This window comes from Dama dama, chromosome 20 (assembly GCF_033118175.1).
Source record: "Dama dama isolate Ldn47 chromosome 20, ASM3311817v1, whole genome shotgun sequence".
NCBI classification, from domain to species: Eukaryota; Metazoa; Chordata; class Mammalia; order Artiodactyla; family Cervidae; genus Dama; species Dama dama.
Window position 1 is genome coordinate 91995905 of NC_083700.1, and position 24292 is coordinate 92020196.

At 52.6% G+C, this 24292-nt stretch overlaps 1 protein-coding gene across 2 annotated transcripts in view; it reads left to right on the plus strand.

Annotated features, from left to right (window-relative positions):
- TTC39A (tetratricopeptide repeat domain 39A) overlaps window positions 1–24292 on the plus strand; it is a 39048-nt gene extending 14756 nt beyond the window's left edge. For both annotated transcript variants that reach the window (XM_061121927.1, XM_061121926.1), the window contains exons 3-18: window positions 931–1062; window positions 1928–2004; window positions 2332–2399; window positions 4615–4679; window positions 6766–6865; window positions 8140–8205; window positions 10106–10214; window positions 10633–10700; window positions 10783–10842; window positions 11683–11844; window positions 16880–16971; window positions 18931–19051; window positions 21109–21220; window positions 21633–21747; window positions 22656–22772; window positions 23286–24292. In XM_061121927.1, coding sequence (XP_060977910.1) covers window positions 931–1062; window positions 1928–2004; window positions 2332–2399; window positions 4615–4679; window positions 6766–6865; window positions 8140–8205; window positions 10106–10214; window positions 10633–10700; window positions 10783–10842; window positions 11683–11844; window positions 16880–16971; window positions 18931–19051; window positions 21109–21220; window positions 21633–21747; window positions 22656–22772; window positions 23286–23409 — 1588 coding nt within the window. In that variant the 3' untranslated portion in view covers window positions 23410–24292. The remainder of the gene's footprint in view (window positions 1–930; window positions 1063–1927; window positions 2005–2331; window positions 2400–4614; window positions 4680–6765; window positions 6866–8139; window positions 8206–10105; window positions 10215–10632; window positions 10701–10782; window positions 10843–11682; window positions 11845–16879; window positions 16972–18930; window positions 19052–21108; window positions 21221–21632; window positions 21748–22655; window positions 22773–23285) is intronic.

Consider the following 24292-nt stretch of genomic DNA (forward strand, 5'->3'; position numbering starts at 1 on the left):
GGAGGCTTTCTGAACCCAGCTTGCACTGTCAGATTGGTGCTCAGACAGAGGTAGACCCACACAGCTCTGTCCTTGAGGTGCCCACCGTCTGGGAGAGAGCTGAGCATCTGCTGATGTAAACTCAGCATGGCCCGCACCTCAGGCATAGATGCATGCTCCCTGGAGTGGGAGCCCCAGTGGCCCTTGAGGCATTCGAGCACCTTTACAGATGAATCAGGGGGTGTGGGGTAGGGAACGGGCATTTCATGCTGTGGGAAGAGTAAGGGCAAAGGCCTGCAGGAGGGAAAGATGGAATTTTCTTGAGGTAAGCATGTAAGGTTCAGTGTGGGTAGACTTGAATGTGAGCAGATGTTGAGGCAGGAGCAGAAGTGATAGGAGAACTGGGCTGGAGAGGTGGGCAGGGCCTCAACCCCCAGAGTTATCTCATGGAAGGTGGAAGCCCCGGGTGGACTCAAGCAGAGAACAGTGTGATCAGGTGACGGGATGGGGAGAGGCAGGAGGTAATGAGGACAGGGCAGTCCAGGCACAAAGATGGGTAAGCCTGGGGTGGGGTTTGAGGGTAAAGGAGACCCTGCAGACAGGACTTGGGCTTGGCCTGTGGTGGGTAGGGGAGAAGGCAAGAGACGGCCCTGGCGCAGGGAAGTACCGCCTCAGGTCAGCATGCTGCTGCCGCCATCTGTATAGAATGAATGAGAAACTGAAGCTCAGACTTGGAGAGTCACTTAGGGCCATGCAGCAGGAAGAAGAGGAGCTGGGATCCAAGGCCGCCTGAGCAGCAGTGGAAGGGTCAGCTGTTGGGCGAGTCCATTCCACTCTCTGGACCTGTGTTCCCCCCATGCACGATGGGGGAGGGGATGGTGAACGATGACATGGGGTCAGCTATCTTGAAGTTCTAAGGGTTGATGCTTTTATGTCCCTTCTCTCTGGCAGAACCAAGGAAAGCATGTACCACTCGCTGACTTATGCCACCATCCTGGAGATGCAGGCTATGATGACCTTTGACCCCCAGGACATCCTACTTGCTGGCAACATGATGAAGGAGGCGCAGTCGCTCTGTCAGAGGTCAGGTCCATGGGGCAGGCAGGGATGAGGGGTTGTGAATCATCCTTTTGTCACTTTGGCCTATCCCAGTGCCTAAAATGCCACTATTATTCCTGCTCCTTTTGGCTCAAAAGTGTGTTCCCAAGTGCTCAAAGTTGTCCCTGTTGGCACTGCCTCAGGAGCCACGTTGTCTAAGCCGGTCACTGAGGGCTTCCAGGGCCAGACTGGATTGGGAGGAGATGAATCCTGGCTCTGGTCACCTAATAATTCTCTGACCTTGGGCAAGTCCCTCTCTGGACTCAACTTTCCTCATCTGTAAAATGGGTGTGATGATAGAGTTGTTGTGGGAACTGCACAGTTGGTGTTCAGTGCACATTAACTGCTTGAATGCGTGAACAGACAGACCCTCCGTGTTTGTGCACAGGTAGAGTCATCATTCCCTGGGACACGCTCTCCAGGCTGACGTAGGCCAGTCCCTGTGCTGGGCTCTGTTCACCCAGATAGTCATCAGATCCTGGCCCCTCTGATGCCTGAATGGCCTGATCAGGGAGACGCAGGCACAAAGAGTGACAGCTCAGCATGATGCAGGGCAGCTCATGGGGTCGTGGGGGTCCAGCCTGAGGAGCAGGAAAGGCTTCCTGAAGGAGGTGACATCAGAGCTGGGTCCTGTGGGGTGACCAGGAACAGGTCAGGTTAGAGGAGGCAGGGGAGGGGGCTCCATGCAGAGGCAGCAGCAGGGGCAAGGGCATGAGAAAGCCTGGATTTGGGGAAGTTGCCAGGAGCTAAGTGTGTGGGATCCTCTGGGAGGGGCAGGGGATGCTGTTGGAGGTGCCTGGGCCCCCTGCTCACCTCCCTGAATGACATGAGGCCCTGTGTTTCTCTGCAGGCACCGGAAGAAGTCCTCCGTAACAGATTCCTTCAGCAGCCTGGTGCACCGCCCCACTATGGACCAGTTCACAGAAGGTGTGGCATCTAGGGCGTCCTCTCAGCCCGCTGACGCCAGGCCGCCTGGTTCCAGGCCCGGGAAGGGGTGGGAAGGGGCAGTGATGCCTGGAGGGCAGGAGAAGAAGGCCCAGGGCCCTGCGCTGACTTCTCGGGGGATGAGGGTGTGGGGAATGTAAGCTAACTGGGGACAGTGTGGAGTGCCGTGTGTGAAGGAACCTGGTGATGGGACTCAGGAGGCACTGGGCAGGTGCTGCCTTTGCCTTTTGGGAAATGGGATGAGGAGCTGACCCAGGTCTCCTGCCAAGAGTCCCAGGAGGCCATGGGGCTTTGGTTTTCTCCCTGCAGAGGAAATCCACGCTGAGGTCTGCTATGCAGAATGCCTGCTGCAGAGAGCGGCCCTGACCTTCCTACAGGTAGGAACAAGCAGCCTGGGGGTTTCAGAGGGTGGAGCACCACATCTTAGCCTGAAGGATCTAGAGAAGCCATGACCTGTGGTTGATGCGAGGACCAAGGCACAGTTGCCCCAGCACTCCTGGCCCTGGGCAGGCTCGGTGGCAGAGGTGACGGGCTTTCCCCCTCCACAAGGGGCACACGTGTTCCCACCCACTGACAGGGTGCACGTCCACCTCGTGACTGCTGTTTCCTGCTGTTTTTGTGTCACGGGGGCGACAAACATTGTCACAAAGGCTGCTTCACATTTGATTCATTCAACAGACAAGTCGGAATGAATCAAACTTGATTCATTCGAGAACTTGACTTATAGCACCTGCAACACACCATACTTTGTATATACATTGCAGGGTTGTTGTTTTTACATACCTTATACACAGTGCATATTTGTTTCTACCTACATTTGCATATTTTATTTAACCATCACCTCAGGCCTGTGAAGGGGAGAGTTAGGGGGAAGGACCCACCTCCTCAGAGTCATATGGCTAACACATGGCAGAGTTGGGGTTTAAACCAGGTCTGGCTGACTCAGCCTAGAGGAGGAAATGGCAGCCACTCTAGTATTCTTGCCTGGAGAATCCCAGGGACAGAGGAGCCTGGTGGGCTAAAGTTCACGGGGTCACAAAGTGTTGCACACGACTGAGCGCATGCCTTCTGGCTGACTCAGAGCCTGTGCTCTTCACCATAGTGGAAACTGTGAGACTCATGACCCCTTGGTTTTACCAAAAAGCCTGGAGTATAATTATAAATATATGTGCGTATGTATTCAGTCTCTTCAGTTGTGTCCAGCTCTTTGCAAGTCCAGGACAGCAGCCTGCCAGACTCCTCTGTCCATGGGATTCTCCAGGCAAGGACACTGGAGTGGATTGCCGTGCCCTCTTTCAAGACATCTTCCCCATCTGGGGATCGAACCCACATCTCCTGCATTGCAGGCAATCATCACGTAAATAGGTGTATTGGGGTGGGAGAGGCACATATACATTTTATTGTTGGGGTGTTCTTTATTTTCGTTAGTGATATTTCTATCTTTTTGGACCTCATGATTAGAATTGGATTAATCTTAGTTCTTCATCAGGATCACAATGAATGGGCTTTTATTTCCTTTGTGTACTCTATTATTATACATAATAAATAAATACCCATGAACCACCCCCCACCCCCACCCCATCAGAGAACAGAACCCTGCTGGCCAGCCTCCTTGCCTCCTTCCACCCTTTCCCCCGGGGAGACCACTACCTGGAGTTTTGTATGTATCATCCCCACCCTATTTTTTCTTTTCTTTTTTTTTTTTTTCCCCCACCCTATTTTTGAAAAAAATGATTCTCAGCTTCCTATTCATGTCTGAACACCAAATTGCTATGTTTTGGTTGCCTTTGAGTTTCTTAAGGCCTCAAACTGTGTGGGACTTGCTTTTTTTTTAACTTAATCACACGAAGCTGTGTTTAATACTCCCTGCTGTGAACATGCCAGTTTGTTTATCCATTCTCCGGCTAAAGGACATCTGGGTTGTTTTGGTTCTTGGCTACTGTGAGCAGTGGTGCTGTGAGCCTTCTTGAAATACATCCATTCTTGTTGGGTGTATACCTGGGAGCGGAACTGCCAGGTGGGCTGTAGGCATTGGTGCTTCTTTTTTTTTTTCCTGCATCGTGTGGCATGTGGAATCTCAGTTCCCCAGCCAGGGATCAAACCCATGCCTCCTGCAGTGAAAGTGTGGAGTCTTAATCGCTGGGCTGGACCGCCGGGAAAGTCCCCAGGTATTGGTGTTTTAAATTACAAATGTGATAAATACCTGCTTGTGAAAAAACACAATCCAAAACCGAAAGTCTCCCTTACTTCCCCACAGTTCCTCTACCTGGAGGAGATGCAGTTAACTGGTGGGAGCATCTCCTCCAGGCCTTTCTCCAAGCACATAGAACATGTACATGTGAGCCTGGTAAAGGGGGTTGTGGTCCAGCCCTGGGCATTTTGAAAGGCTTGTTTGGCAAGCAAGACCCTCGTCTTAAGTCCCCAGGGTAGAGTGGGGAGGTCTAGTTTAGCTGACCTCGGACCCCTACCCGTGCAGGCCCCCTCATAAAGCGAGGCCCAGGGAGAGCCAGGAAGGATCTGGAGCCTTGATGATTCTCTCAAGCCTGTGGCTAACCACCCAGGCCTGGCTCTCAGCAAGTCTCCCTCCTGCAGGATGAGAATATGGTGAGCTTCATCAAGGGCGGCATCAAAGTTCGAAACAGCTACCAGACCTACAAGTGAGTGGGACTGGCCAGGGAGGGGGTGGGCGTGGGGGTCGGGGGGCACAGCAGAGCGCAGCACCTACTGTCCTGTGCCCCTCAGGCTGCGCTGTGGGAGGCAGAGGGCGCTGGCTGGAGGCTGGAAACCTAGGAGGCTGTGTGACCTCACATTTCTGCAACCTCAGGACCTCAGTGTTCTGGCATATTATTCCCCTGGTGTTCTGGGTGTATGTGTTCATTCGGTCCCCCCAGGTGCTATCTTTGTTCCTAACTCTGAACTAGGGAAAAACAAGACATATTCTATACAAGCAGCTCGGTCTGGTTAGGGTAGGAGAAAGATGCAGAAACAATCATTTTGAGAACAGCAATAGAATTCCTACATATTCGTTAAGGCCCCATCCAAATGCCACTTTCCCCATGAAGCCTTCCTTGAACCCTCCAATACATAGAAACGGTGCTTATATACATACACCCCCCCTCCCCAGACTGGGAGCTCCTCGAGGGCCAGATAGGTTATTTCCGTGCTGGCTCAGCACTGGGCCACGCATAGGGCCGTGTTTATGGAGCAAAGAGTGAAGACTTAATCCAGAGCACTTCTGCCCAACATGGTCCTGCAGTCCTTGTCTGTAATTCCCAGACCAGGAAAGCTCTGAAAGTAATTAACCCTCCCTCCTGCCCCCAGTTTGGCGTTGAAACTCCTTTTCCATTAAAAATTGACTTGAATTGACTTGAGACTGTCGTCATTACTTTGCACACTTAATGTGACAGTTTCCCTGTGGAGACACTGTGAGGTTGATTTCAAGGTATTACTGGGGTGTAACACACCATGCAGTATACGGATACCATGCTCCTTTGTGTGGTCTCTGCTGGAATTGCTCAAGGAAACCAACATGTGTCCTGGCCCCTCCAGTCTCCCTACCTGCTGCCAGAGTGATGTTTTCAAAGCACAGACCTTGTCAGGTCACTCCCTGCCAACTCCCAAGACCCCTCTTGCTCTTAGAATAAAGGCCCAGGTCTTTGCCGAGTCACTCCTGGGAGCTCTGTTTGTTTTGTAACCACACCTCCTGCCCCGCTCCGCCTCAGACATTTGGGCCTTCCCTCGGTTCTTCAAACATGCCAGCTCATTCCTACCTCAGGGCCTTTGGACGTGCCGTTCTCTCTGCCAGGAACACTCTGTGCAGGCCAGCTCCTTGTTCCTCAGGTCTCAGCTCAGATGTCAGCCCCTTGAGGAAACCTTCCCAGCGCCCCAAGTGAGGTCAGGTTCCAGGGTTCCTCCCTTCCTCTCAGTGACTCGATGGGGGTCCGTCCCTGAGAGGGGAGAGTTGTGAAGGTAGCAGCTTGACGGCTTTGTGCCCTGCCGTCCAGAGAAGCTCAGTCGGTGTTTGCTGAGTGAATGCTCTCAAGATGCTCATGGCCTGGGAAGGAGGCAGGTACCTCTTTAATTTTCCTGTCCTGCCCCAGGCAGACTGGCAAAATAATGTGCTCAGAGCTATGGGTGACCAGAAGTAAGAGGGTTGGATTCCAACCAAGAAACTCCAGGAAGACTTCCTTAAGGAGGTGCTGTTGGAGTTAGCCCAGTGTTTCTCAACTGGGGCCAGTTCCCCCCCCCCACCCCCGCCGCCCCCCGACAAGGCATTTGGCAATGTCCAGAAATATTTTGCTTGTCATACTGGGGGAGGCTGCTCCTGACAGCTAGTGAGTAGTGGTCAGGAATGCTGCTAGACTTCCTAGGACGTGCAAGACAGCCTCCCTCCCCCCGAGTCTGAACAAAGAATTGTCCAGTTATCCAGCCTAAACTATCAGTAGTACCGAGGTTGAGAAGCTGCTCTAGCTAGAATGCAGAGCACAAGCCAATGCCTAGAGGTCGGATGAGGGGGTTGTGTGAGAGCTGATAGAACTGAAATTCAAGAGCAAAGGGTGTGTCATTACGGTGGGAGATGGGGCTAGAGGTTCCTCGAATATCACCTCTCTGGATTGCCAGACAGTTACACATCCACCACCAGGGAGTTCTGAGAACAGTAAGAAGTGGGGGCCACTTGGCCCCAGCTGGAAGGGGACCCTGCCCTCCAGATGCGGCTGAAACAGGCTTTGCCTCCCTCTGCAGGGAGCTGGACAGCCTCGTGCAGTCCTCACAGTACTGCAAGGGGGAGAACCACAGGCACTTTGAAGGAGGGGTGAAGCTCGGCGTGGGAGCCTTCAACCTGGTGAGTGGGCAGGCCCTCCCCTTGTCCAGCATCTGGGTTCAAGATTAATCTCCCCTGCACATCACTGCCTTATTCTGGGTCTCTGCTGGGCTACTGTCCCGGGCCCCAGTGATGAAGCAGACACACTGCCAGCCTGGGGGCAGCTCACAGTTGGGGAAGGGGTGGGGGCTGGCCGTGGCTCCACGGTCCCTTCTGTACGTTTCTTCCCAAGGCAAGTTGAAGCTTGAAATCAACTATGACGACAGTATTTATAGCACCAGAAATTGACAAATACGAGACATCAGGGCCTTTTCCTCCCCCAGAAAGCTGGTGGTTAAACATTGACCGGTAGCCGGGAAGGAAACAGGCCTGGAAACAACTGGTGACCCATGGGGAACAGAAAGCCAGGACTTCCTTCTGGGGGAGCTGGGGAAGGTTCCGGGGAGCGGAGAGTATTTGAGCTGGATCTTGAAGGATCCACAGGCAAGGGAAGTTTTCCAGGCGGAATGAGCATTCTAGGCAGAGGAAACTGAGTCAGGGAGGCTCAGAAGAGGTGTGCCTGCTCCTGGGAGGAGGAGCTGCTCTCGGATGATTTGGACTCCTGGCCCTGGGTGGCCGGGGACTTACCCCAGAGTGTGTGTGGTGGGCGGTGGCTCCTCCCCTATAGGGATCCCTGCCCCTCTCTGGGTTTCAGATTCCTCATTTGTAAGATGGGAGCAGTGATCCTGGCCCAAGTGCTGAGAAATACAAGCTGCACAGTGCATCAGATACTTTAGCAGGTTGTAGCTGGACTGTCTTGGGTTCAAGAAGTGGCTCCACTTCTGATCTGTGGAACCTTGGGCATATTATGCCTCTGTTTCTCCCTCTGTCAAACATAGCAGTAAATCCCTTCTTTGCAAGACTGTTCTGAGATTCAATGCAATGACAGAGATTCTGGTACAAAACAGGGATTAAGTGTAATAACAATAGCTAACTGCTAGGTGCAAGCTCTGTTGTGTGCTTCATGTGTATTAATGTGGTCCGTCCGGTAGGGGCTATTTTTATTTCCACTTTACAGATGAGGAAACTGAGGCAGAGAGAGGTGACCGAGCTGGGAGTGATGAGACTAGGATCGAGACGCAGTCTGTTCCTTATTGTCACGCTGTAGTGCTTCTCTCCGTCGGGAGGAGCTGGGGGCGGCCTCATGGGCATTCCAGAGATGGGCCTGCACCTCAGGGATCACCCCCAGGACTGTGGAGGTCTGCAGTTGGTGGGGCAGCCCCCGCCCCTCATGGGTCTGCTGCCTCTCTCTTCAGACGCTGTCCATGCTTCCTACCAGGATCCTGCGGCTGCTCGAGTTCGTAGGGTTTTCAGGAAACAAGGTAACCACCTCCCTCCTGGGGCGCCCAGTCCTCTCAGCCCCAGGGCCAGAGCTCAGCTGGTAGGGTGTGGCTGAGGGGCTGTGGGGCCTTAGTGCCAGCCTTGGCTCAGCACCCCGCAGTGTGAGACCCTGGACAAGGCTCAGGCCTCTCGAGGCCTCAGACTGCGCTCCTGCAAATGGGACCAGTGATTGCTACCAGGCTCTTCTCAGGGTGGAGAGGCTCTAGGGTGAGGGTGGGCATGAAGAGCAGCTCCTGGGGTCCTTTAGGGGCCTGGGGTCATCTGGCAGGTGTTAGGAACCTGGTCCTTCTCCTCTCAGATAGCCTTGAGCAAGTCCCTCCCCTGGGGACCATTTTCTTGTCCGGCAGATGCCCTTGGGGAGCTCTGCTGCGCACTGGGCCTTGAGGTGGAAACCAGAGTACTCAAGAACCCAGAGGCTTTACTGAGGGCAGGAACCTGAGTGCCAGGTAGCAGATCAGGGAGGGCTCCCTGGTGGAGGAGACCCAGAATGGTACAAGGAGCTTTAACCTGGAAGTCAGGAGCCCTGGGTCTGTCCAGCCTCATCCCCTTCTTCCTGTGACTCTGAGCAAGGACCACTGACTGCCCTCTCCACTGATCAAGTTAGTGTTTCCCCAGCTTAGACTTTCTCCAGCCTTTCCTGATTTTTGCCATGTGCACAAATCTCTATATTATTATTTATGTATTATTTTTCTCAAATGTGGTTCTTATTTTTGTTAACTTAAATTTATTTGAAGGGAACATTACTACACAGAGAACCCATATTATGTGGCGCGGTAAGAGCACGATCATAACAATAAATACTACAGGACCAAGCAGTCTTCCTTGGTCCACCAGATTGTGTAGCCTGTTTCTCTTTGAGTGAAAGACAGCTTAGAACAGGGCGCTGCTGCACGCTCCAGCACCACACGGAGGCTTTCTCCTGTGCCCTGAGGACAGACGAGTGCTGGGAAGGGCCGCTCCTCACCTGGGACCCTGCGCTTCTCGCCTGTCCCAGGACGTGTACAGGCTTGGCTGCCGTCTGTGGTCCGTGGCCTGGGCCCAGGGAAACACTCGTTAGAGGCTCTGAAAGTCCCTCTCAGTTTTTTTTTTTTTTTTTTTTTTTATATAAGAAGGCCCTTGGGTCCTGAGTAGGATCTCAGGATGATGATGGAAGAACATGAGAAAGTCTGAGAGGTGGGACAGGGTGGCCTGGCCGGAGCAAGAGGGACCTCCTGCACCCACCGGCTCTGGCTTCGTCTTTATCCCAAAGTCAAGGGGGGCTGTGGAGGGTTTGCAGCAGGGGTGAGGCAAATCAGATGTGTCTATTAGAAAGATCAGGAACGCACTCTAGGATAGGCAGTGGGGCAGAAACTAACGGGGGTGATACAAGCGTAGTCTGGCTTCTTGCTCCTCCCCAGGCAGGCTCTGGAGCCTTCTCCTCCTGGGAGCCTTCCCAGCCTGCAGTTTCTATGGCCCTGTCTGTGTCCCGAGCCTGTGGTTAGGATTATCTGCCTCCTTGTCGTTTCTAGTCCCCCACCAGACTTGGGGCTGCTCAGGGCCTTGGCGCCCACCCTGGGGACTCAGCAGGTGGCTGTAGGGAGGAATGGGGAAGGGGCTATGAGGGAGGTAGGGGACACCCTCGCCTTTGCCCTGGCTGTGGCAGGCGTCCTCTGCCCCCAGCAAGAGAGAGACAGTCTCTCGCTCCTTGTTGCAAACTTGGGAGCAGCTGGCCCAGCCTCCAGGGCTCCGGACTCGGAGCCCAGCGCCCTCCGGCCCCTTCCGCAGCAGTGCGCCCTCACAGCTGTCCAGGGACCTCCCCGCCCCTCCCCTGCCCCAGGCCCCGGGGCAGCGCTGGGGGAGCCCAGGCCTGGCTGGCCTCAGCGGTCCCCGTCTTTCCGCCAGGACTACGGGCTGCTGCAGCTGCAGGAGGGGGCGTCGGGGCACAGCCTCCGCGCCGCGCTCTGCGTCATGTTGCTGCTCTGCTACCACACGTTCCTCACCTTCGTGCTCGGTAGGCGCGCCCTCCCCGTGAGCCCCGGGGCCCCTGGGCTTCGACTGTCTCTGAGGGCAGGGGGCTGCTGGGCCCCCAGGACTGGGGAGGGGGCCCTGAAACCAGAAACGGCAGAACCGCAACTGTCCAGGGGCCTGGCCAGTGGACCACTCACTTCTTTACAGTGTGACTGGGTTCTTCCAGACTCGATTTTCTCATCTGTGAAATGGGGGTGGGTCCTGCCCACCTTGTAGAGGGCATGAGGATGCTGTTGGCCCTAGCGTCTTACTCAGTCCTCACATCACCCTGGAGATGGAAGAGTTATCGTCCGCATTTCACAGAGCAGAAGTGGAGACCCTAAGAAGCCCCTGGTAGGTTTCCGGGAGGATCACCAGGGAGGATGGTGATGTGTCCTGTGATGTGTCCCCACCTCCTTCAGGCACCGGCAACGTCAACATCGAGGAGGCAGAGAAGCTCTTGAGACCCTACCTGAAGCGATACCCTAAGGTGAGCCTCACCTCCTGGCAGACACTGCCAGCTCACGTGTGCCCTGTGGACCCCCCACAAACCCAAATATGTGTCCTTGTAGGGCGCCATCTTCCTGTTCTTTGCGGGGCGGATTGAAGTCATTAAAGGCAATGTTGATGCGGTAAGTAACGGGGGTCTGAGCCAGTGCTGGAGGCCCCTCAGGTCTCCCAGGTCAGTAGGGCTGCAGACACACAGACAAATAACAGGCAGACCAGGAGGGGGCCCTGAGAGAAGACCCACAAAGGGAGAGGGCCCAGGAGAGGCGCTGCCAACGACGGGACAGTCTGGGAGGGCGAGGGAAGAGGTGGCGGTGGCAGTGAGTGGGATTTGACAGGGAGAGGGAGGAATCCAGCACCCTTGGGTAAGGCAGAGAGGTTGCCGGGGGTCTGGGCTCCGAGGTGGGAGGGAGCCGTGGAAGGGGTGAGAGGGGGGAGGCTCATCACCCTGGCAGAATCCCCTGCACTAAGCCAAGGCCCAGGACAGACTCCATGACTCGGAGTTCTGGCGCCTCCCGCTGGTCCTGGCTGTGGCTCCTCAGGCGGAAGGACAGATGCCCTGGGGCCAGGTCGCTTTGTGGAAGCTGCTGGAACCTTTGGAGTTTGCTCTCAGGCAGAGACATCATTATGTTACTTTAACACTTCCCACTGCCTATTACGCCTCTGTTATAACTCTGTCCCACACACTTTCGCTTTGTGCCGAAAGACTGGAGTCCCTCGGAGGGTTGGTAACTGGGCCCAAGGTCATGTGAGACTTTGAGGGTAACTGGGCCCAAGGTCATGTAAGACTTTGAGGGTAGAACCGGGGCTGGAGGCCACACCTGCTGTCTCCCCGATGCAGCCTGGCATGGGGCTCGGGCTGCTGTGGAGCTGGGGTGGGGGGGGATGGAGGGCATGGTGGGGGGTTGGGGCAGACGGCTGGGGCTGGGGGATGCTGGCAGAGGCTCAGTGGCAGGTACCCACAGGCCATCCGGCGGTTCGAGGAGTGCTGTGAGGCCCAGCAGCACTGGAAGCAGTTCCACCACATGTGCTACTGGGAGCTGATGTGGTGCTTCACCTACAAGGGCCAGTGGAAGATGGCTTACTTCTACGCAGACCTGCTCAGCAAGGAGAACTCCTGGTCCAAGGTGGGCTGACACCATGTGTTGGGGGAACAGGGAGACCAGAAGACCAGCTTAGATTGGCCATGAGCCCCCAGGCCAGGCCCACACCCCTAACTGAACACGACATCTCAGCTAAAATTTAAGCAAAACCACAAATTCTATTAGACCTCAGGGTTGGAAGGAACTAAAGACCACAGAAAACAGGGGACCTTTAGAACTACAAGGTGTTGAGATTTTTAGCCACAAGGGACAGAAGTGTCACTCACATGGTCTGCGTGAGTGTTGCCCAGCAAAACTTTCTGTTACAGTGAAAACATTCTATGCTGTCCAGTGTGGGAGCCGCTAGTCACATGTGCATGCCAAGCTCTTGAAATGTGCCTGCTGCAACTGGGAAACTGGATGTTTTCAATTTTATTCTATTTTAATTAATTTAAATGTAAAAAGTCACATGGAGCTAGTGGACATGTTACCTGACTATGCAGGTGTAAACACAAAGGCTTATTGGTTCATATAACTGAAAATTCTAGGCACATCTAATTTCAGGTTGGGCTGAATCTAGGAATTCTAATTCTGTCATTTGGGTTTATTTTTTCCGGCTGGGACTATGCTCTTCTCTGTGACTTCTTCATTGCACAGGCAGATTCTATGTGCCAGCAGGGTGGCTATGGGCTGCCTGCTCCTATATCATCTCTCCCATTTGGTTTCAACCAAATTCCCATGACAGAGCCTCATTGGTCTGCATAGATCACAGGCCAGTGCCTGGAAACAGGGGTGGGAAGACCCCTCATGGATTAGAAGTAGGAGAGGGGTGATTCCCCAGAAGAAAAATGAGGTGATGCCCCAGAATAAGTGTTGTTGGGAGTGAGCATTAAGGAGATGCCATGGAGGCAAAACAAAACAGATGCTCAGCATAAATGCTTATCATGGTTCAATTCAGTTCAGTCGCTCAGTTGTGTCTGACTCTTTGCAACCCCATGGACCGCAGCACGCCAGGCTTCCCCGTCCGTCACCACCAACTCCTGGTAGCTTGCTCAAACTCATGTCCATCGAGTTGGTGATGCCATCCAACCATCTCATCCTCTGTCGTCCCCTTCTCCTGCCTTCAATCTTTCCCAGCATCAGGGTCTTTTTCAACGAGTCAGTTCTTCACCTCAGGTGGCCAAAGTATTATCATGGTAAGTGGTGAAATAAGTATAAGCCATTATCATCATAGAGTAATGATAGCACAGAATTCTGAGCTAAGAGTCTTAGAATCATCTAGTTCATCAGAGAACATCCTCTATTGTGAAATCCATAGCACGTATGTCTCAGTGACCCTGATTTTCTCATCTTTTGCCCACCTCTGCATGAAAGCCCCTATTCAGTCACCCTGCCTAGGGCCCAAACTGAAAGGGACTGTCGGGCCCAGGGCTGGCTTCCCTGGTGGCTCAGACGGTAAAGAATCTGCCTGCCAGTGCAGGAGACCTGGATTCAATTCCTGGGTTGGGAAGATCCCCTGGAGAAGGGAATGCCAACCAACTCCAGTATTCTTGCCTGGAGAGTTCCATGGCCAGAGGAGCCTCGTGGACTATAGTCCGTGGGGTTACAGAGTCTGACACAACAGAGTGACTTTCACTTTCACTGGCTCAGGGCAGGCAGGCCCGGGAGGAGGAGTGGGCTTTCGCTGAGCCCTGACTGTGTGCCCAGCGCTTGTCCTTTCCTCCACATTACGCCCAGCGAGGTAGATGTTATCTGCATCAGGCACATGAGAGACACCGAGGCTGAGAGAGGCTGAGAGACTTCCCTGGGCCACACAGCAGTTGGTGACACACACAGGATCTGAAGACAGTTTTGTGTGACTCCAAGGCCTCTGCTTTTCCCTTGCTCCTCAATTCCCCTGAGTAGGCCCCACTTGCCCCAAGACCCTCTTGCTGTTGAAGGCACTTCCTCAGGCCCAGCCTCTGTGGGCCCAGCATTCATCCCTCATCCCTCGCCCTCCCAACAAAGCTTCCGGGAACCTTTTTAAATTAAAGTGATCTGGAAGCCTTCTTGTGAAGTGGGGCACAAGGAAGAAGAAACCTGAGGTGGCCACACAGCTGCTGTGAGGAGCAGAGGGAGGGCCAGGCCTCCACGTGTCAGCAAGTCTGGCTGTGAGTTGGCTCAGTCTTCAGCTCTGTGGCTTTGGAGTGGTCAGCCCCCCTCCCTCTGCAACGCTTTTCTCCAAAGGGTTTCCTGTGAAAGTAGGTAGGGGTTGTGGCACCTCGAGTTCTGGGGCCTCATTCATCCCTAATTCCAGCACTTGGCTACTAAAGTCCACCAGCTTCCAGCTCTGGGGAGTTGGCCCGCGGCCGCCGCCCCGCGTGCCGGCCCTCCGCTGTGTCTGCCTGTGCTAAGCCGGCTCATCCCTGTGAGCCTGTCCCCTAGCGCTTGCAGCCAGAAAGCAGGTGGTGACAACTGTGTGCTCGGTGCTGTAATGGGGGAATCTGGGGGAGCTCAGAGGCAGCCCTGAGCAGCCCAGCCAAGAGAACAGGGAAGGCTTCTGAAAAAGAAGTTGTCTGAACTGAGAGTCTTGAAGGACAAGGAATTAGGGCGGCAGAAGGACACCCCAGGCCAGGAGAACTGCAGGGGCACAGGCTGGGAAGCTAGGGGGCTGCCAGGAGGTCCTGTTTCACCAGGTGAAGGGCTCGTGGGTGGAAATGCAGGGGGACTGTGGAGGGACCGTCCCCCTCTAAGCCACACACTGGAAGCTTCTTGGGGACAAGGACTGTCTGCCTGCACAGGAGCCAGTAGAATAATCCAGCAAAATAAATATGTGGAATCAATAGGCAAACAGGTAACTCTGGGAGACAGGACCCCCCCTCAGGCAGGGTGGCTGTGGCTCTCCAGCAGCATGGCCCCATAACACCCCTTAGTGACTTGGATGCCCGTGGCTCTCGGCACGCTAGGTCACTGCATCCATCCTAATTCCTGTTGACTCAGTCCGGGCAGGGGGCAGGGCTGGGGCAGAAGCTCTGGGAGGAAGCCCGCAGATAAGCCTGGCAGAGAAGGGACAGTGGGGTCCCAGGCAGCGGGACAGCACAGGCAGGGGCCTGAGGTGAGCTTAGGGAGTGATGGGGAAGAGTGGCCCGGAGGAGGACCCAGAGAAGCAGGTCTCCAGGGCCCTGAGTGGCTGTTTGGGCTTTCGCCTGACAGTGGGGGAGCCCTTGTTGCTTGTGGCTTGTATTTGTGCTTATAGAAATCTGTCCTGCAGCCGCGGGGCACCCTCACATGCCAGTCCTATTCTAGGGCAGGTCATCTACAACTGAACAAAGCAAAGACCTCGAGGCTCGTGTTCTAGTGGGGAGAGAGACAGGAAACATAGATGATGTGCAGTGTAAGAGAACGTCAGGTTCTGGTTAAGTGCGATAAAGAAAAATCGGGCAAGTTGTGGGTGCAGGATGTGGAGAACAGTGTGGTCAGGAGGGGCCTGCCTGAGAAGACATCAGAATGGAGTGAAGGAGCAAGCCAGGCTGACATCTCCCTGAAGAATGTTCCAGGCCTGGTAGATGTTAGGACAGGTGTAAAAGGAAGCTGAAGCCATGAGTTGATATATTCTGCAAACAGCTCAGAGGAGGCCAGTGTGGCTAGAGTGAGGGGGCACCAGTGGAGAAGAAGCTGGAGGGGAAATTGAGGGGAGGCTGCAACGGGCCTCGCAGGCCATGACGGGGAATGTGGACGTTCTCCCTAAGTGTGATGGGCTATCGTGAGTCAAAGAGGGACTGCTGTGACCTCATTTTAAAAGGTCCGCATGGCAGTGGTGTGGAGAAGGGCTGGCGGGGGGCAGGAGTGGGAACAGGACATCAGTGAGGAGACCACATGGACTAGGGCAGTAGGAAGACCACCCTGGAGGCCTGGAGCAGGGAGACGGTGTGGCATGATAGCGCCAGGCCAGTGGGATTCAAGAGCTCTGTGGGAGGTAAAGTCCTGAGGGCTTGGTGACTCAGTACTGGGCCGGGGAGAGGGAGCAGGCACAGGTGATACCAAGAGGTTAAAGACGGGGTGGGGAACGGATATCACTGAGGGGAGCATCTTAGCACACCCTGCAAAGACCAGGTTTTCCTCATGTTGTGAAGGGCAGACTGGAACTGGGAGCAGCCCTGAGTTTCAGCGTGGGTGGGGCTCCCAGGTGGAGGTTGCTTTCCACCTTCTCCCGAGACTAGACTCGAGGATGCCTTTCCCTCCGCTACCCGCTACACTTTGCTGGGTAGCAGCCCCAGGTGGCAGGAGCTGTGCTTCAAGACTTGACCACTGGAGGGCAGCACAGAGCCAGGCTCCTCTGGCATTGAACTTCAGGCAAAGGGGAGCGGCTTTCAGGGATAGATCTCTGAGATGGGGCTGAGGTTGGGGCTCTGCAAACCACCCCTTTCTTGTCAGTGGATCCAGTGGGTAGGCCCTTGAAGCCACACAAACCTGGGGCCCCTCCCAGCTCTGCCCCTAGCAGCCCTGTGGTCCCAGGAAGCATTGTCTTTGCGATCAAGTGACATTTGTAAAGTGCCTGGTACACAGCAAGGGACCCTGAGCTGAGCCCCAACCCAGGTCTCTGCCCTTCCTGGCCTCACACATTGTGTGTATTCCATGCTTTATGCTACCCACCCGTTTGTATCCTGCTTACACGCATCTCTGCCCTCCCTTTGATCAGGATGTTCCCCTTGCCTGGAAGGTCCTTTTTCTCTTTCTGTGAATCTTCCCATTGGCCCTCAAGGGCCCGGTGTGAAGTGGCTGCTTCCCTTTGACCTTCCTGGAGCCCCTGCTGCCCCGTCTTTGCGTCTCCACCCTGTCCTCAGCATCGCCTGCTTGAGTCTGCCCAGTTGCTTCAAAGTGGAGAGGTCAGGTGCTTAGACATGGCCCTTCATGTATTTAACTCCTAGGTCATGTCCTCAAGTTGCTTCAGCTTCCTCACCCAGTTTCTCCCCTGGGGGTTGGGGATAATATAATACTATGCTGGTCCGTAGTGAGGTTCCAGTGAGGTATTTGTGCCGGTTTAGGACTGTGATTTGGAGGGCAGGTTGCTCGCACCTGACTATTGCTCTGCCTCACATAGGCCACCTACATCTACATGAAGGCCGCCTACCTCAGCATGTTTGGGAAGGAGGACTACAAACCGTTCGGAGATGACGAAGTGGAGTTGTTTAGGTGGGTCCAGCCATTGCATTCCATTGTCGGTCTCAGCCAGGCTCTGCCCACAGCCACCCTGAGCAGCGGGAGATAGGGGGTTGTCATCCCCTGGGCCCTGAACCCTCAGCCCTCCCCAGTCCTCCCCCCACCCCACGCCTGTCGTTGTCTCCCACCCCCACCTGCTCTTGCTGCTGTTAGAGCCCTTTGCATCTGCTCAGAGGTTTTCTTTCACAAACGTGGTTTTGTCAGCATCATTCCCACTGTGCCTCTTTCATCCAGAGTGTAGCACAGATGTGGACACAGGTCCAGAGAGGTTCCTTCTGCCGAGTTAACCTGATTACACTCAGAAAAGCACAGTTGGAATCACGTAAGCAGGATTAAGTCTAGCCTATGCCATTTGTTCCTGTCATCTGGGACAGTTTCAGCATCTATAAAATGGGAATAACAAACTCGGCTGTGTAGGGTTGTTTTGCAAATCAAATAGAGAACAGATTTAAAGAGTCTGCAGTAGGGCCTGGAGCCAATCAATGGTGGCTGTTTTTTATTCTTCCCTGCACTGCTGTGTTTGCCTTCAGCAAAGGGCCTAGAGCAGGACTCAGCCATGGCAGGCTGAGGAGGGAGCCCCCGGGCTTTCCCCCAGTCACAGTGAGGGTTGGCTCCCACTTGCAGATATGGAAGTGAGTGTGACCATTGCTTCCTGGGCCATCAGTCACAGGATGCTGTGTGACTTTACTGAGTGACTTAGCCTCTGCATCTTACGTAACTTTTCTAGATCTGTGAGGGGAAGAGTCTGTGGGGAAATAAGAGTTATTTTCCCTCCATCCTTCTAGGTTCTTGGCTGAGACCCTCATAATAAGATTAATGGAAAAGCAAACAGAAATTTAATAACTCCTGTATGGGAGGGGCCCAGGAAAACTGAGTTGACTCTGAAATGGCCCAAGCTGTTACCTTAAGTGCCATCTCTGGCTAAAGCAAAAAAGAAGATTTAGTTGGATGGGGAGCCAGTTATGGGAGGTTTTCAGGTAAAAGAGAGGGTATATGGTTGTTATGCAGATTTTAGTCTCCGCCTTCTTCATTGATAAGTTTTTAGAGGTTTAGTCTTCCTCCTCTTCCTGGTCCAGAGAAAGACATCCTTACACATGGACATTTCCCTTGTAAATGTCTCTTACAAAAAGGTTAAATTCTACTAGATTTTCAGAGCATTTTGTGTGTTTGCTGTTTTCTTAAAAATAATCAGCCTAAAATAACGCTTATGCCAAAGATGCATATTTGGGGGTAGCAACTTCTCCTTTTCATATCATTGTCTCCATTTTAGGGATGAGAAAGCAGGCCCAGACAGGTTCCACAGTGAATAAGTGGCAGAGGTGCTTGGTGGGGACCTCACAACTAGGTCCAGCTGTTTCCTGGGCCTGGATGGCTCAGGTCACAGCCATACCCCCATGATTGTGGCAGAAGTTCAGGGCAAGGCAGGGCTGGGTGGATGGGGCTCCAGATGCAGTCTTGCTCAGCTGCATACCACATTTTACTCTACGCTGGGAAACAGCTGAGGAGGCCGCAACTCACATGGCCAGAGTTTATGAAAGGTTTGTGCTGTGTGGTCTTGGGCAGGTCCTTCCCTTTATGAGTTTTAATCTCCTCTGTGAAACTAGGGTCAGACTTCTGCTGGGCCCTCAGGAAATGGGGGCTGGGAGTAGAGAGGGACAATTGCAAGGCGGAGCAGGCCTGAGGGGTGGTGGTCATGTACAGCCTCACCTCCAGCTACTGGTGCAGAGGAGTCTGCCGAGCCACAGGAAGTGGTCAGATCTTGTGGCAGGGCGTATGACATTAGGCCGTAGCCGCAGGCTATGAATCCAACACTCTCATCATATAGATGGGGAAAATAAGGTCCAGAGAGGGGTCAAGCAGAGGCTGGGTAGGTTGGGGACTCAGTTCTAGCATTTTCTTGCCCTCTCTCCACCCTCCTTATCTCTTCCACAGAGCTGTGCCAGGCCTGAAACTCAAGATTGCTGGGAAATCTCTACCCACAGAGAAGTTTGCCATCCGGAAGTCCAGACGCTACCTCTCCCCTAAACCTATCTCATTGCCCATCCCTGCTCTGGTGGGTAGGAGGGTCTTGACTGGTCCTGAACTCGTTTGGGATTGTGGGGATTAGCTGAGGGTCAGGGATATAGCCAGTGACCCTGGAGGGCGTGGACGGAGGACAGAGACCTTCACGACCCCAGGGCCTGGAGAGGAGTTTACAAATCACCTGGCCCTGGGTGAGGGACACGAGTTTGAGCCTACCTCAACCTCTGAGAAAGCACTGGTCTACTAGGGATGGGCTGGGAAGACAGGTGAGGAGGCTGCAGATGCCTGAAAGCAGAAAACGCAGCTCTCCTAGATAGGCATCTCTCAGCTGTTTGTGTTGCCATCCTGTCTACGTCTGTCTTGTCACATGATTTTAATTATTGTTTATACTGTTCCCCCATCACTGCCCCAAGCTTTTCTGAGGCTGGAACCCGTGTTACAGTCGACTCTGAAATAACAGTAATTGCTGGCATTGTTGCTGGGCACCTGCTGTGTTCAGAGCTCGTTACACCCATTGCCTGTTGCCTCATCTGATCTTCATAAGAACCCTCTTAGGTGCTGGTGGCATCTCCATTTTACAGAAGGGGATAATAAGGCCTAACAGATAAGCAGGAAGATAAAATATAGAAAAGATATAAGTAGAAAGATGAAATAACTTGTCCAGTTCCCATAGCTGATCAGTTAGAATCTGAACCCAGGCAGTCTGGTTCCGGAGCCCATATTCTGAATCACAGTTATGATGACAATTCCATGCATGATCTGAGCAGGCATCAGAGCAGGTTCTAGTTTGTTTAAGAGTCCTTGTTATTCAAATAATAAGGCAGCCAGAAAGGTTGGAAGGGTGCTGCTTCAGAGACCTGGCTCTGCTGTTCACTGTGTGACCTTGCATATAGGGTCCCCTTTCCCTTAAATGTAAATATCTACCTAGCCCATTTCATAGAGCAGGGATGAAAATCTGCTGATAAAAACTTATTAAATACTGCAGAAATTAAAAAGTTCAATATTTGAGCTTATATCCTGAATATCTTTAAATAAATTTTGAACTATTTTACAGTTCAAAATATACAATAAAGTTGTCATCAAATGGGGGCATATGTTGTAAGGAGGGGCAGGGAAAGCAACTAACCAGATATTTAGGGGAGAATTTCCAAAACTGTAACCTTCAAGATGCTCTGTGTGCATAAAATTATTTCTGTAATTAAATATGTTTAGGGAAGACGGCCTGAACAAAGTTTACATACTGTAGACCTTCTTGGAGCCTTTATATGCTCATCTGCACGGTAGGTCTCCGAGAAGAAGCTTAAGGATGCAGATTTTCCCTGTTCTTTAGCCACAGAACTCTTCTAGACCATGTAATGATTTAATAAGTACTTGTCAAAACTTAAAGTTCCTCCCTAGAACATAACAAAAACTATATAAAGTCTTTCTAGAAGTTTATGTATACAAGTCACTGTCATGTCCATTGCTTGGTTTGATAGTTTAGGAAATGCTAATCTAAGCTAACAGAATTACTAGAATGAAAATTTAGTATTCTGAGCTTCCTGGCAGTTAAGGCAAAGAAAGAAATCATATGTTTCATAGATAGAAACTCAGGCCCACTGCCTTAGTGAAATAGGAGAGAAGGTTACTTGGTCTTAAACCCCTGAAGAGCTTACGTCAACTATGATTCCTCTGGTACGGGAGGCCCTGTTAGCTGGAGCAAGGAAGACAACTCCCTGGAGAGTGTGGGGCATGACCTTGTTCTCAAAGGATGGGAAATTTGGACAGAGAGATTGGGAGAGTGCAGACTAGTGCCCTAGGGATCCAGGAACAGAAACGTAATTGAAAACTATATGAGGAGAAGAGTGAGAATACGGGTCCATCTTAAATTCTCACAGGGGTAAGGAGAGATCTCTATAAGCAAGAGATAAGAATCCCCATCACTCCCTCAAGCCTACAGCTTCAAAGGCTGGGCTGAGACTTGTCATGGAAGATTACAGCTAGGACAGCCTTTAGTGATCCTCATCTGCGCTACACATTTTATAGATGGAGAAACTTAAGGCCCCACTGGGGAGGAAACCCAGGACTGACTTGCTCCCCTGCCCCTAGGAAATGATGTACATTTGGAATGGCTATGCTGTGATTGGGAAGCAGCCGGAACTCACAGACGGGATCCTTGAGATTATCATCAAGGCTGAAGAGATGCTGGAAAAGGGCCCAGGTGACTACCCTCAGGCCCTTGAACTGGCCCGGCTGGGTCTGACCACAGGTCTTTACAGTTGAAGGTTCCCTCTACCAAAATGTCCTTCCTCACTTCTCCACCCTGGTAATTGTCCTTTGCCTTCCTAGGCTGAGTTCCAGTGACAGCTTCTCCAAGAAGCTGTCCCTTGTCCCCCAGGGAACATCAGGGCCTCTGCTGGGCTCCCACAAGCCCTGAGCTTCCTTCAGTCGGTCCTGATTTCACTGTATTGTCATCGTCTCAGTATCTGTCTTTCCTCCCCTGATGTGAGCTCCCTGAGGACGGGGACCATGTGTGAGTCATCTCTGTGTCCCCAGGGCCCAGCACAGGGTAGGGGCTCCATGAGTAACTGTTGAGAAAATGAACAAAGCTGTCTTCCTTCCCCTATTCTCAGAGAATGAGTACTCAGCGGATGATGAGTGCTTGGTGAAGCTGCTGAAAGGCCTGTGTCTGAAATATCTGGGCCGTGTCCAGGAGGCTGAGGAGAATTTCAGGAGCATCTCTGCCAAGTAAGTGCCTCTGGCTTCTCTTGCTCCAGATGGCCTACTACTGGGCCCGGGGCTTCAGGGTAGCATTTTCTGGGTTTCTCTTTCCATATGCACACATGCACAGTGTCAACTCTGGCTGACTCCTACTTGCTTCACATGTACTGGTTTCTGTTTTGTGCGAGGACACTTCTAGGCCCAGATCATTCAGACCTTGTCCTCCAGGGCCACCAGACTGTCCAGCGACAGGAGCCTGTCTGCAGTGTTTCCTGTGAATGGTGCCCCCTGGAGTTTGTAACTTAGGATCTCTGTCCTTGGGGAGTACAGATATTAGAGAGACAGCTATAGGTAACCTAATCTGGTATGGTGAGGGCTAGAGGAAAGCAGAGAGGCCAGCAGGTGCCAGGAGGAGGGACCTAAACCTAATGCTAGACACCAGGAAAGGCTTTCCAGCAATGGCACTTCAGTTGGCAAGCTTATCAGGCAGAGGAAGAAAGGAAAGAGGAGTTTTAAGTGGCGCAGGGAGGGCGTGTGCTAATGCCTGGACACGGGAAACACCTGAGGTTGGGTGACAGCGGTCAGTCCTTCTCTGCTTAGGTGAAGTAGAGGGAAAGGGTTGCCGATGAAATAGAGGGCGGCGGTGGGGGCCGGGGTTGGGACTGAGGTGGAGGTGGGCCTAGGACATGACGTGAACCATAGGTTGTCAGGGACTTGGGGCCCAGGGTGCAGAGGACTGGAAGGCTTTGCTGTGGTTCTTAAGTCTTTCTAGGGCTAAATAGTGGGAACCTTCCAAGTTGGAATTCAGGTCAGAAAACCCCACGAGACCATGAGTTGGACCCTCCCATTTGGGAGATGCTCAGGAGTCTGGCAGATGTGCCCAAAGGATGGCTCAAGAGCAGAGCCTGTAAGCCGTGTTTTCTTCTGTCCTACAGTGAAAAGAGGATTAAATACGACCACTACTTGATCCCAAATGCCCTGCTGGAGCTGGCCCTGCTGTTTATGGAGCAAGGCAGAAATGAAGAGGCTGTCAAACTCTTGGAAACTGCCAAGTAAGGCATGATTTGCCTTGGTCTGGCCTTTGTTCCCCATGAGCTCAGGGGAGGCGGAGGTGCCAGGCAGCAGTGTGAGAGGGTGCTTGGCAAAGGCAGTGTAGGCAGCCCAGAGGCTGGGCCCATGTCCCGGGTGAACCCAGCTCTCACCTGGAGTAGGGAGGCTTCTTTCTTAATTTACCAAAGAGGAATTGAAATCCCAGACTCAATGACTGAGTTATCTGGGGTCACACCACAAGCTTCAGGGCTGGTGTGAAGATGCAGTTCTCCTGCCTTCTAGCCCACGGATCTTGAAATCATTCCTTCACACTGGGCCCCAAAGGACCAAGAGTGGTTCCAGAGGGCATGATAACAGGTAATTCCTATTAAATTTAAGCCCAACTCTTTCTTTAAACAGAGATAGGGATTAGCCTTTAAAAGTATTCCTTGGCTAGTGGGTTCCCACAGCTCAGACTAAGGGAAAAATCACAACCTGGAGCAGCTTCACTTATCTGATTCTCTGGTCTCTTCCAGGCAAAACTATAAGAATTATTCCATGGAGTCAAGGACACATTTTCGAATCCAGGCAGCCACACTCCAAGCCAAGTCTTCCCTAGAAAAAGGCAACAGATCTATGGTCTCGTCAGTGTCCTTGTAGTTTCGTGCAGCAGTCCCAGGCTGGAAGGCAGAATCAGCTGGACAGAGCTCCTGGAAACCTTTCAGAAAGAACCCCGCCCCCTGCCCTGCCTTTGGGGTCCACCGGTGCTCCAGTGGGACAGCACGACCTAGGTGTCTGTGCGGAAGTGAAGCCAGCATGCTCACCAGTGCGGCCAAGGGCTTCTGTCAAGGCCAGAGCAGGTGGAGCTCCCTGCCTGCCCTGTCACACATACGGGTACTTGTTTTTCACTGTGATGTTAAGAGAATGTATGAACAGTTTACATTTTCCTTAGAAATACACTGATGGAATCAAAGTTGGCTTTGGGGGAAAAAAAACCACCAACCAACCACCTGTATGTAAATCATTGTTAGACTTCAGCGAGGTCTCAGCTTCCAGGGCTGGAAGGACCCAAAAGAGGATCTGGATCTCAGGCTTCAAGATTTCTGAGGGCTAAACACAGAGGTTTCACACAATCCCACTACCTTACTTCTTACAGCCCCTTTGTAATTCTGCAATTGAAAAAAAAAAACATGTCTTCTTAGTGAGATAATCTTGAGTCCATTTGTAGGAAAAAAACATCAATTCCTACTACCACAGAATGGTGATATCGAGGCCTGAAGGAAGGGGAGCCCTTTCTGTGCCAAAGCCAAGAAATTTGGCAGGTAAAGTTTCTCAGACACTGGTCTGCTATACGCCAAACTGACACCACTGGGAATGATTTATGAAAGATAAAAAATCTTCTATACTTCAGTACATTTATTTACTGATAGCATTTTTCTTAGGAACAGAATGGTTATTCTTAGCCTGTTTATGTATGTTTTAGATTTTTCAGTTAAGAGAAAAGCTATATTTCAGTAATAAAACTTACACACTTCAGAGATCA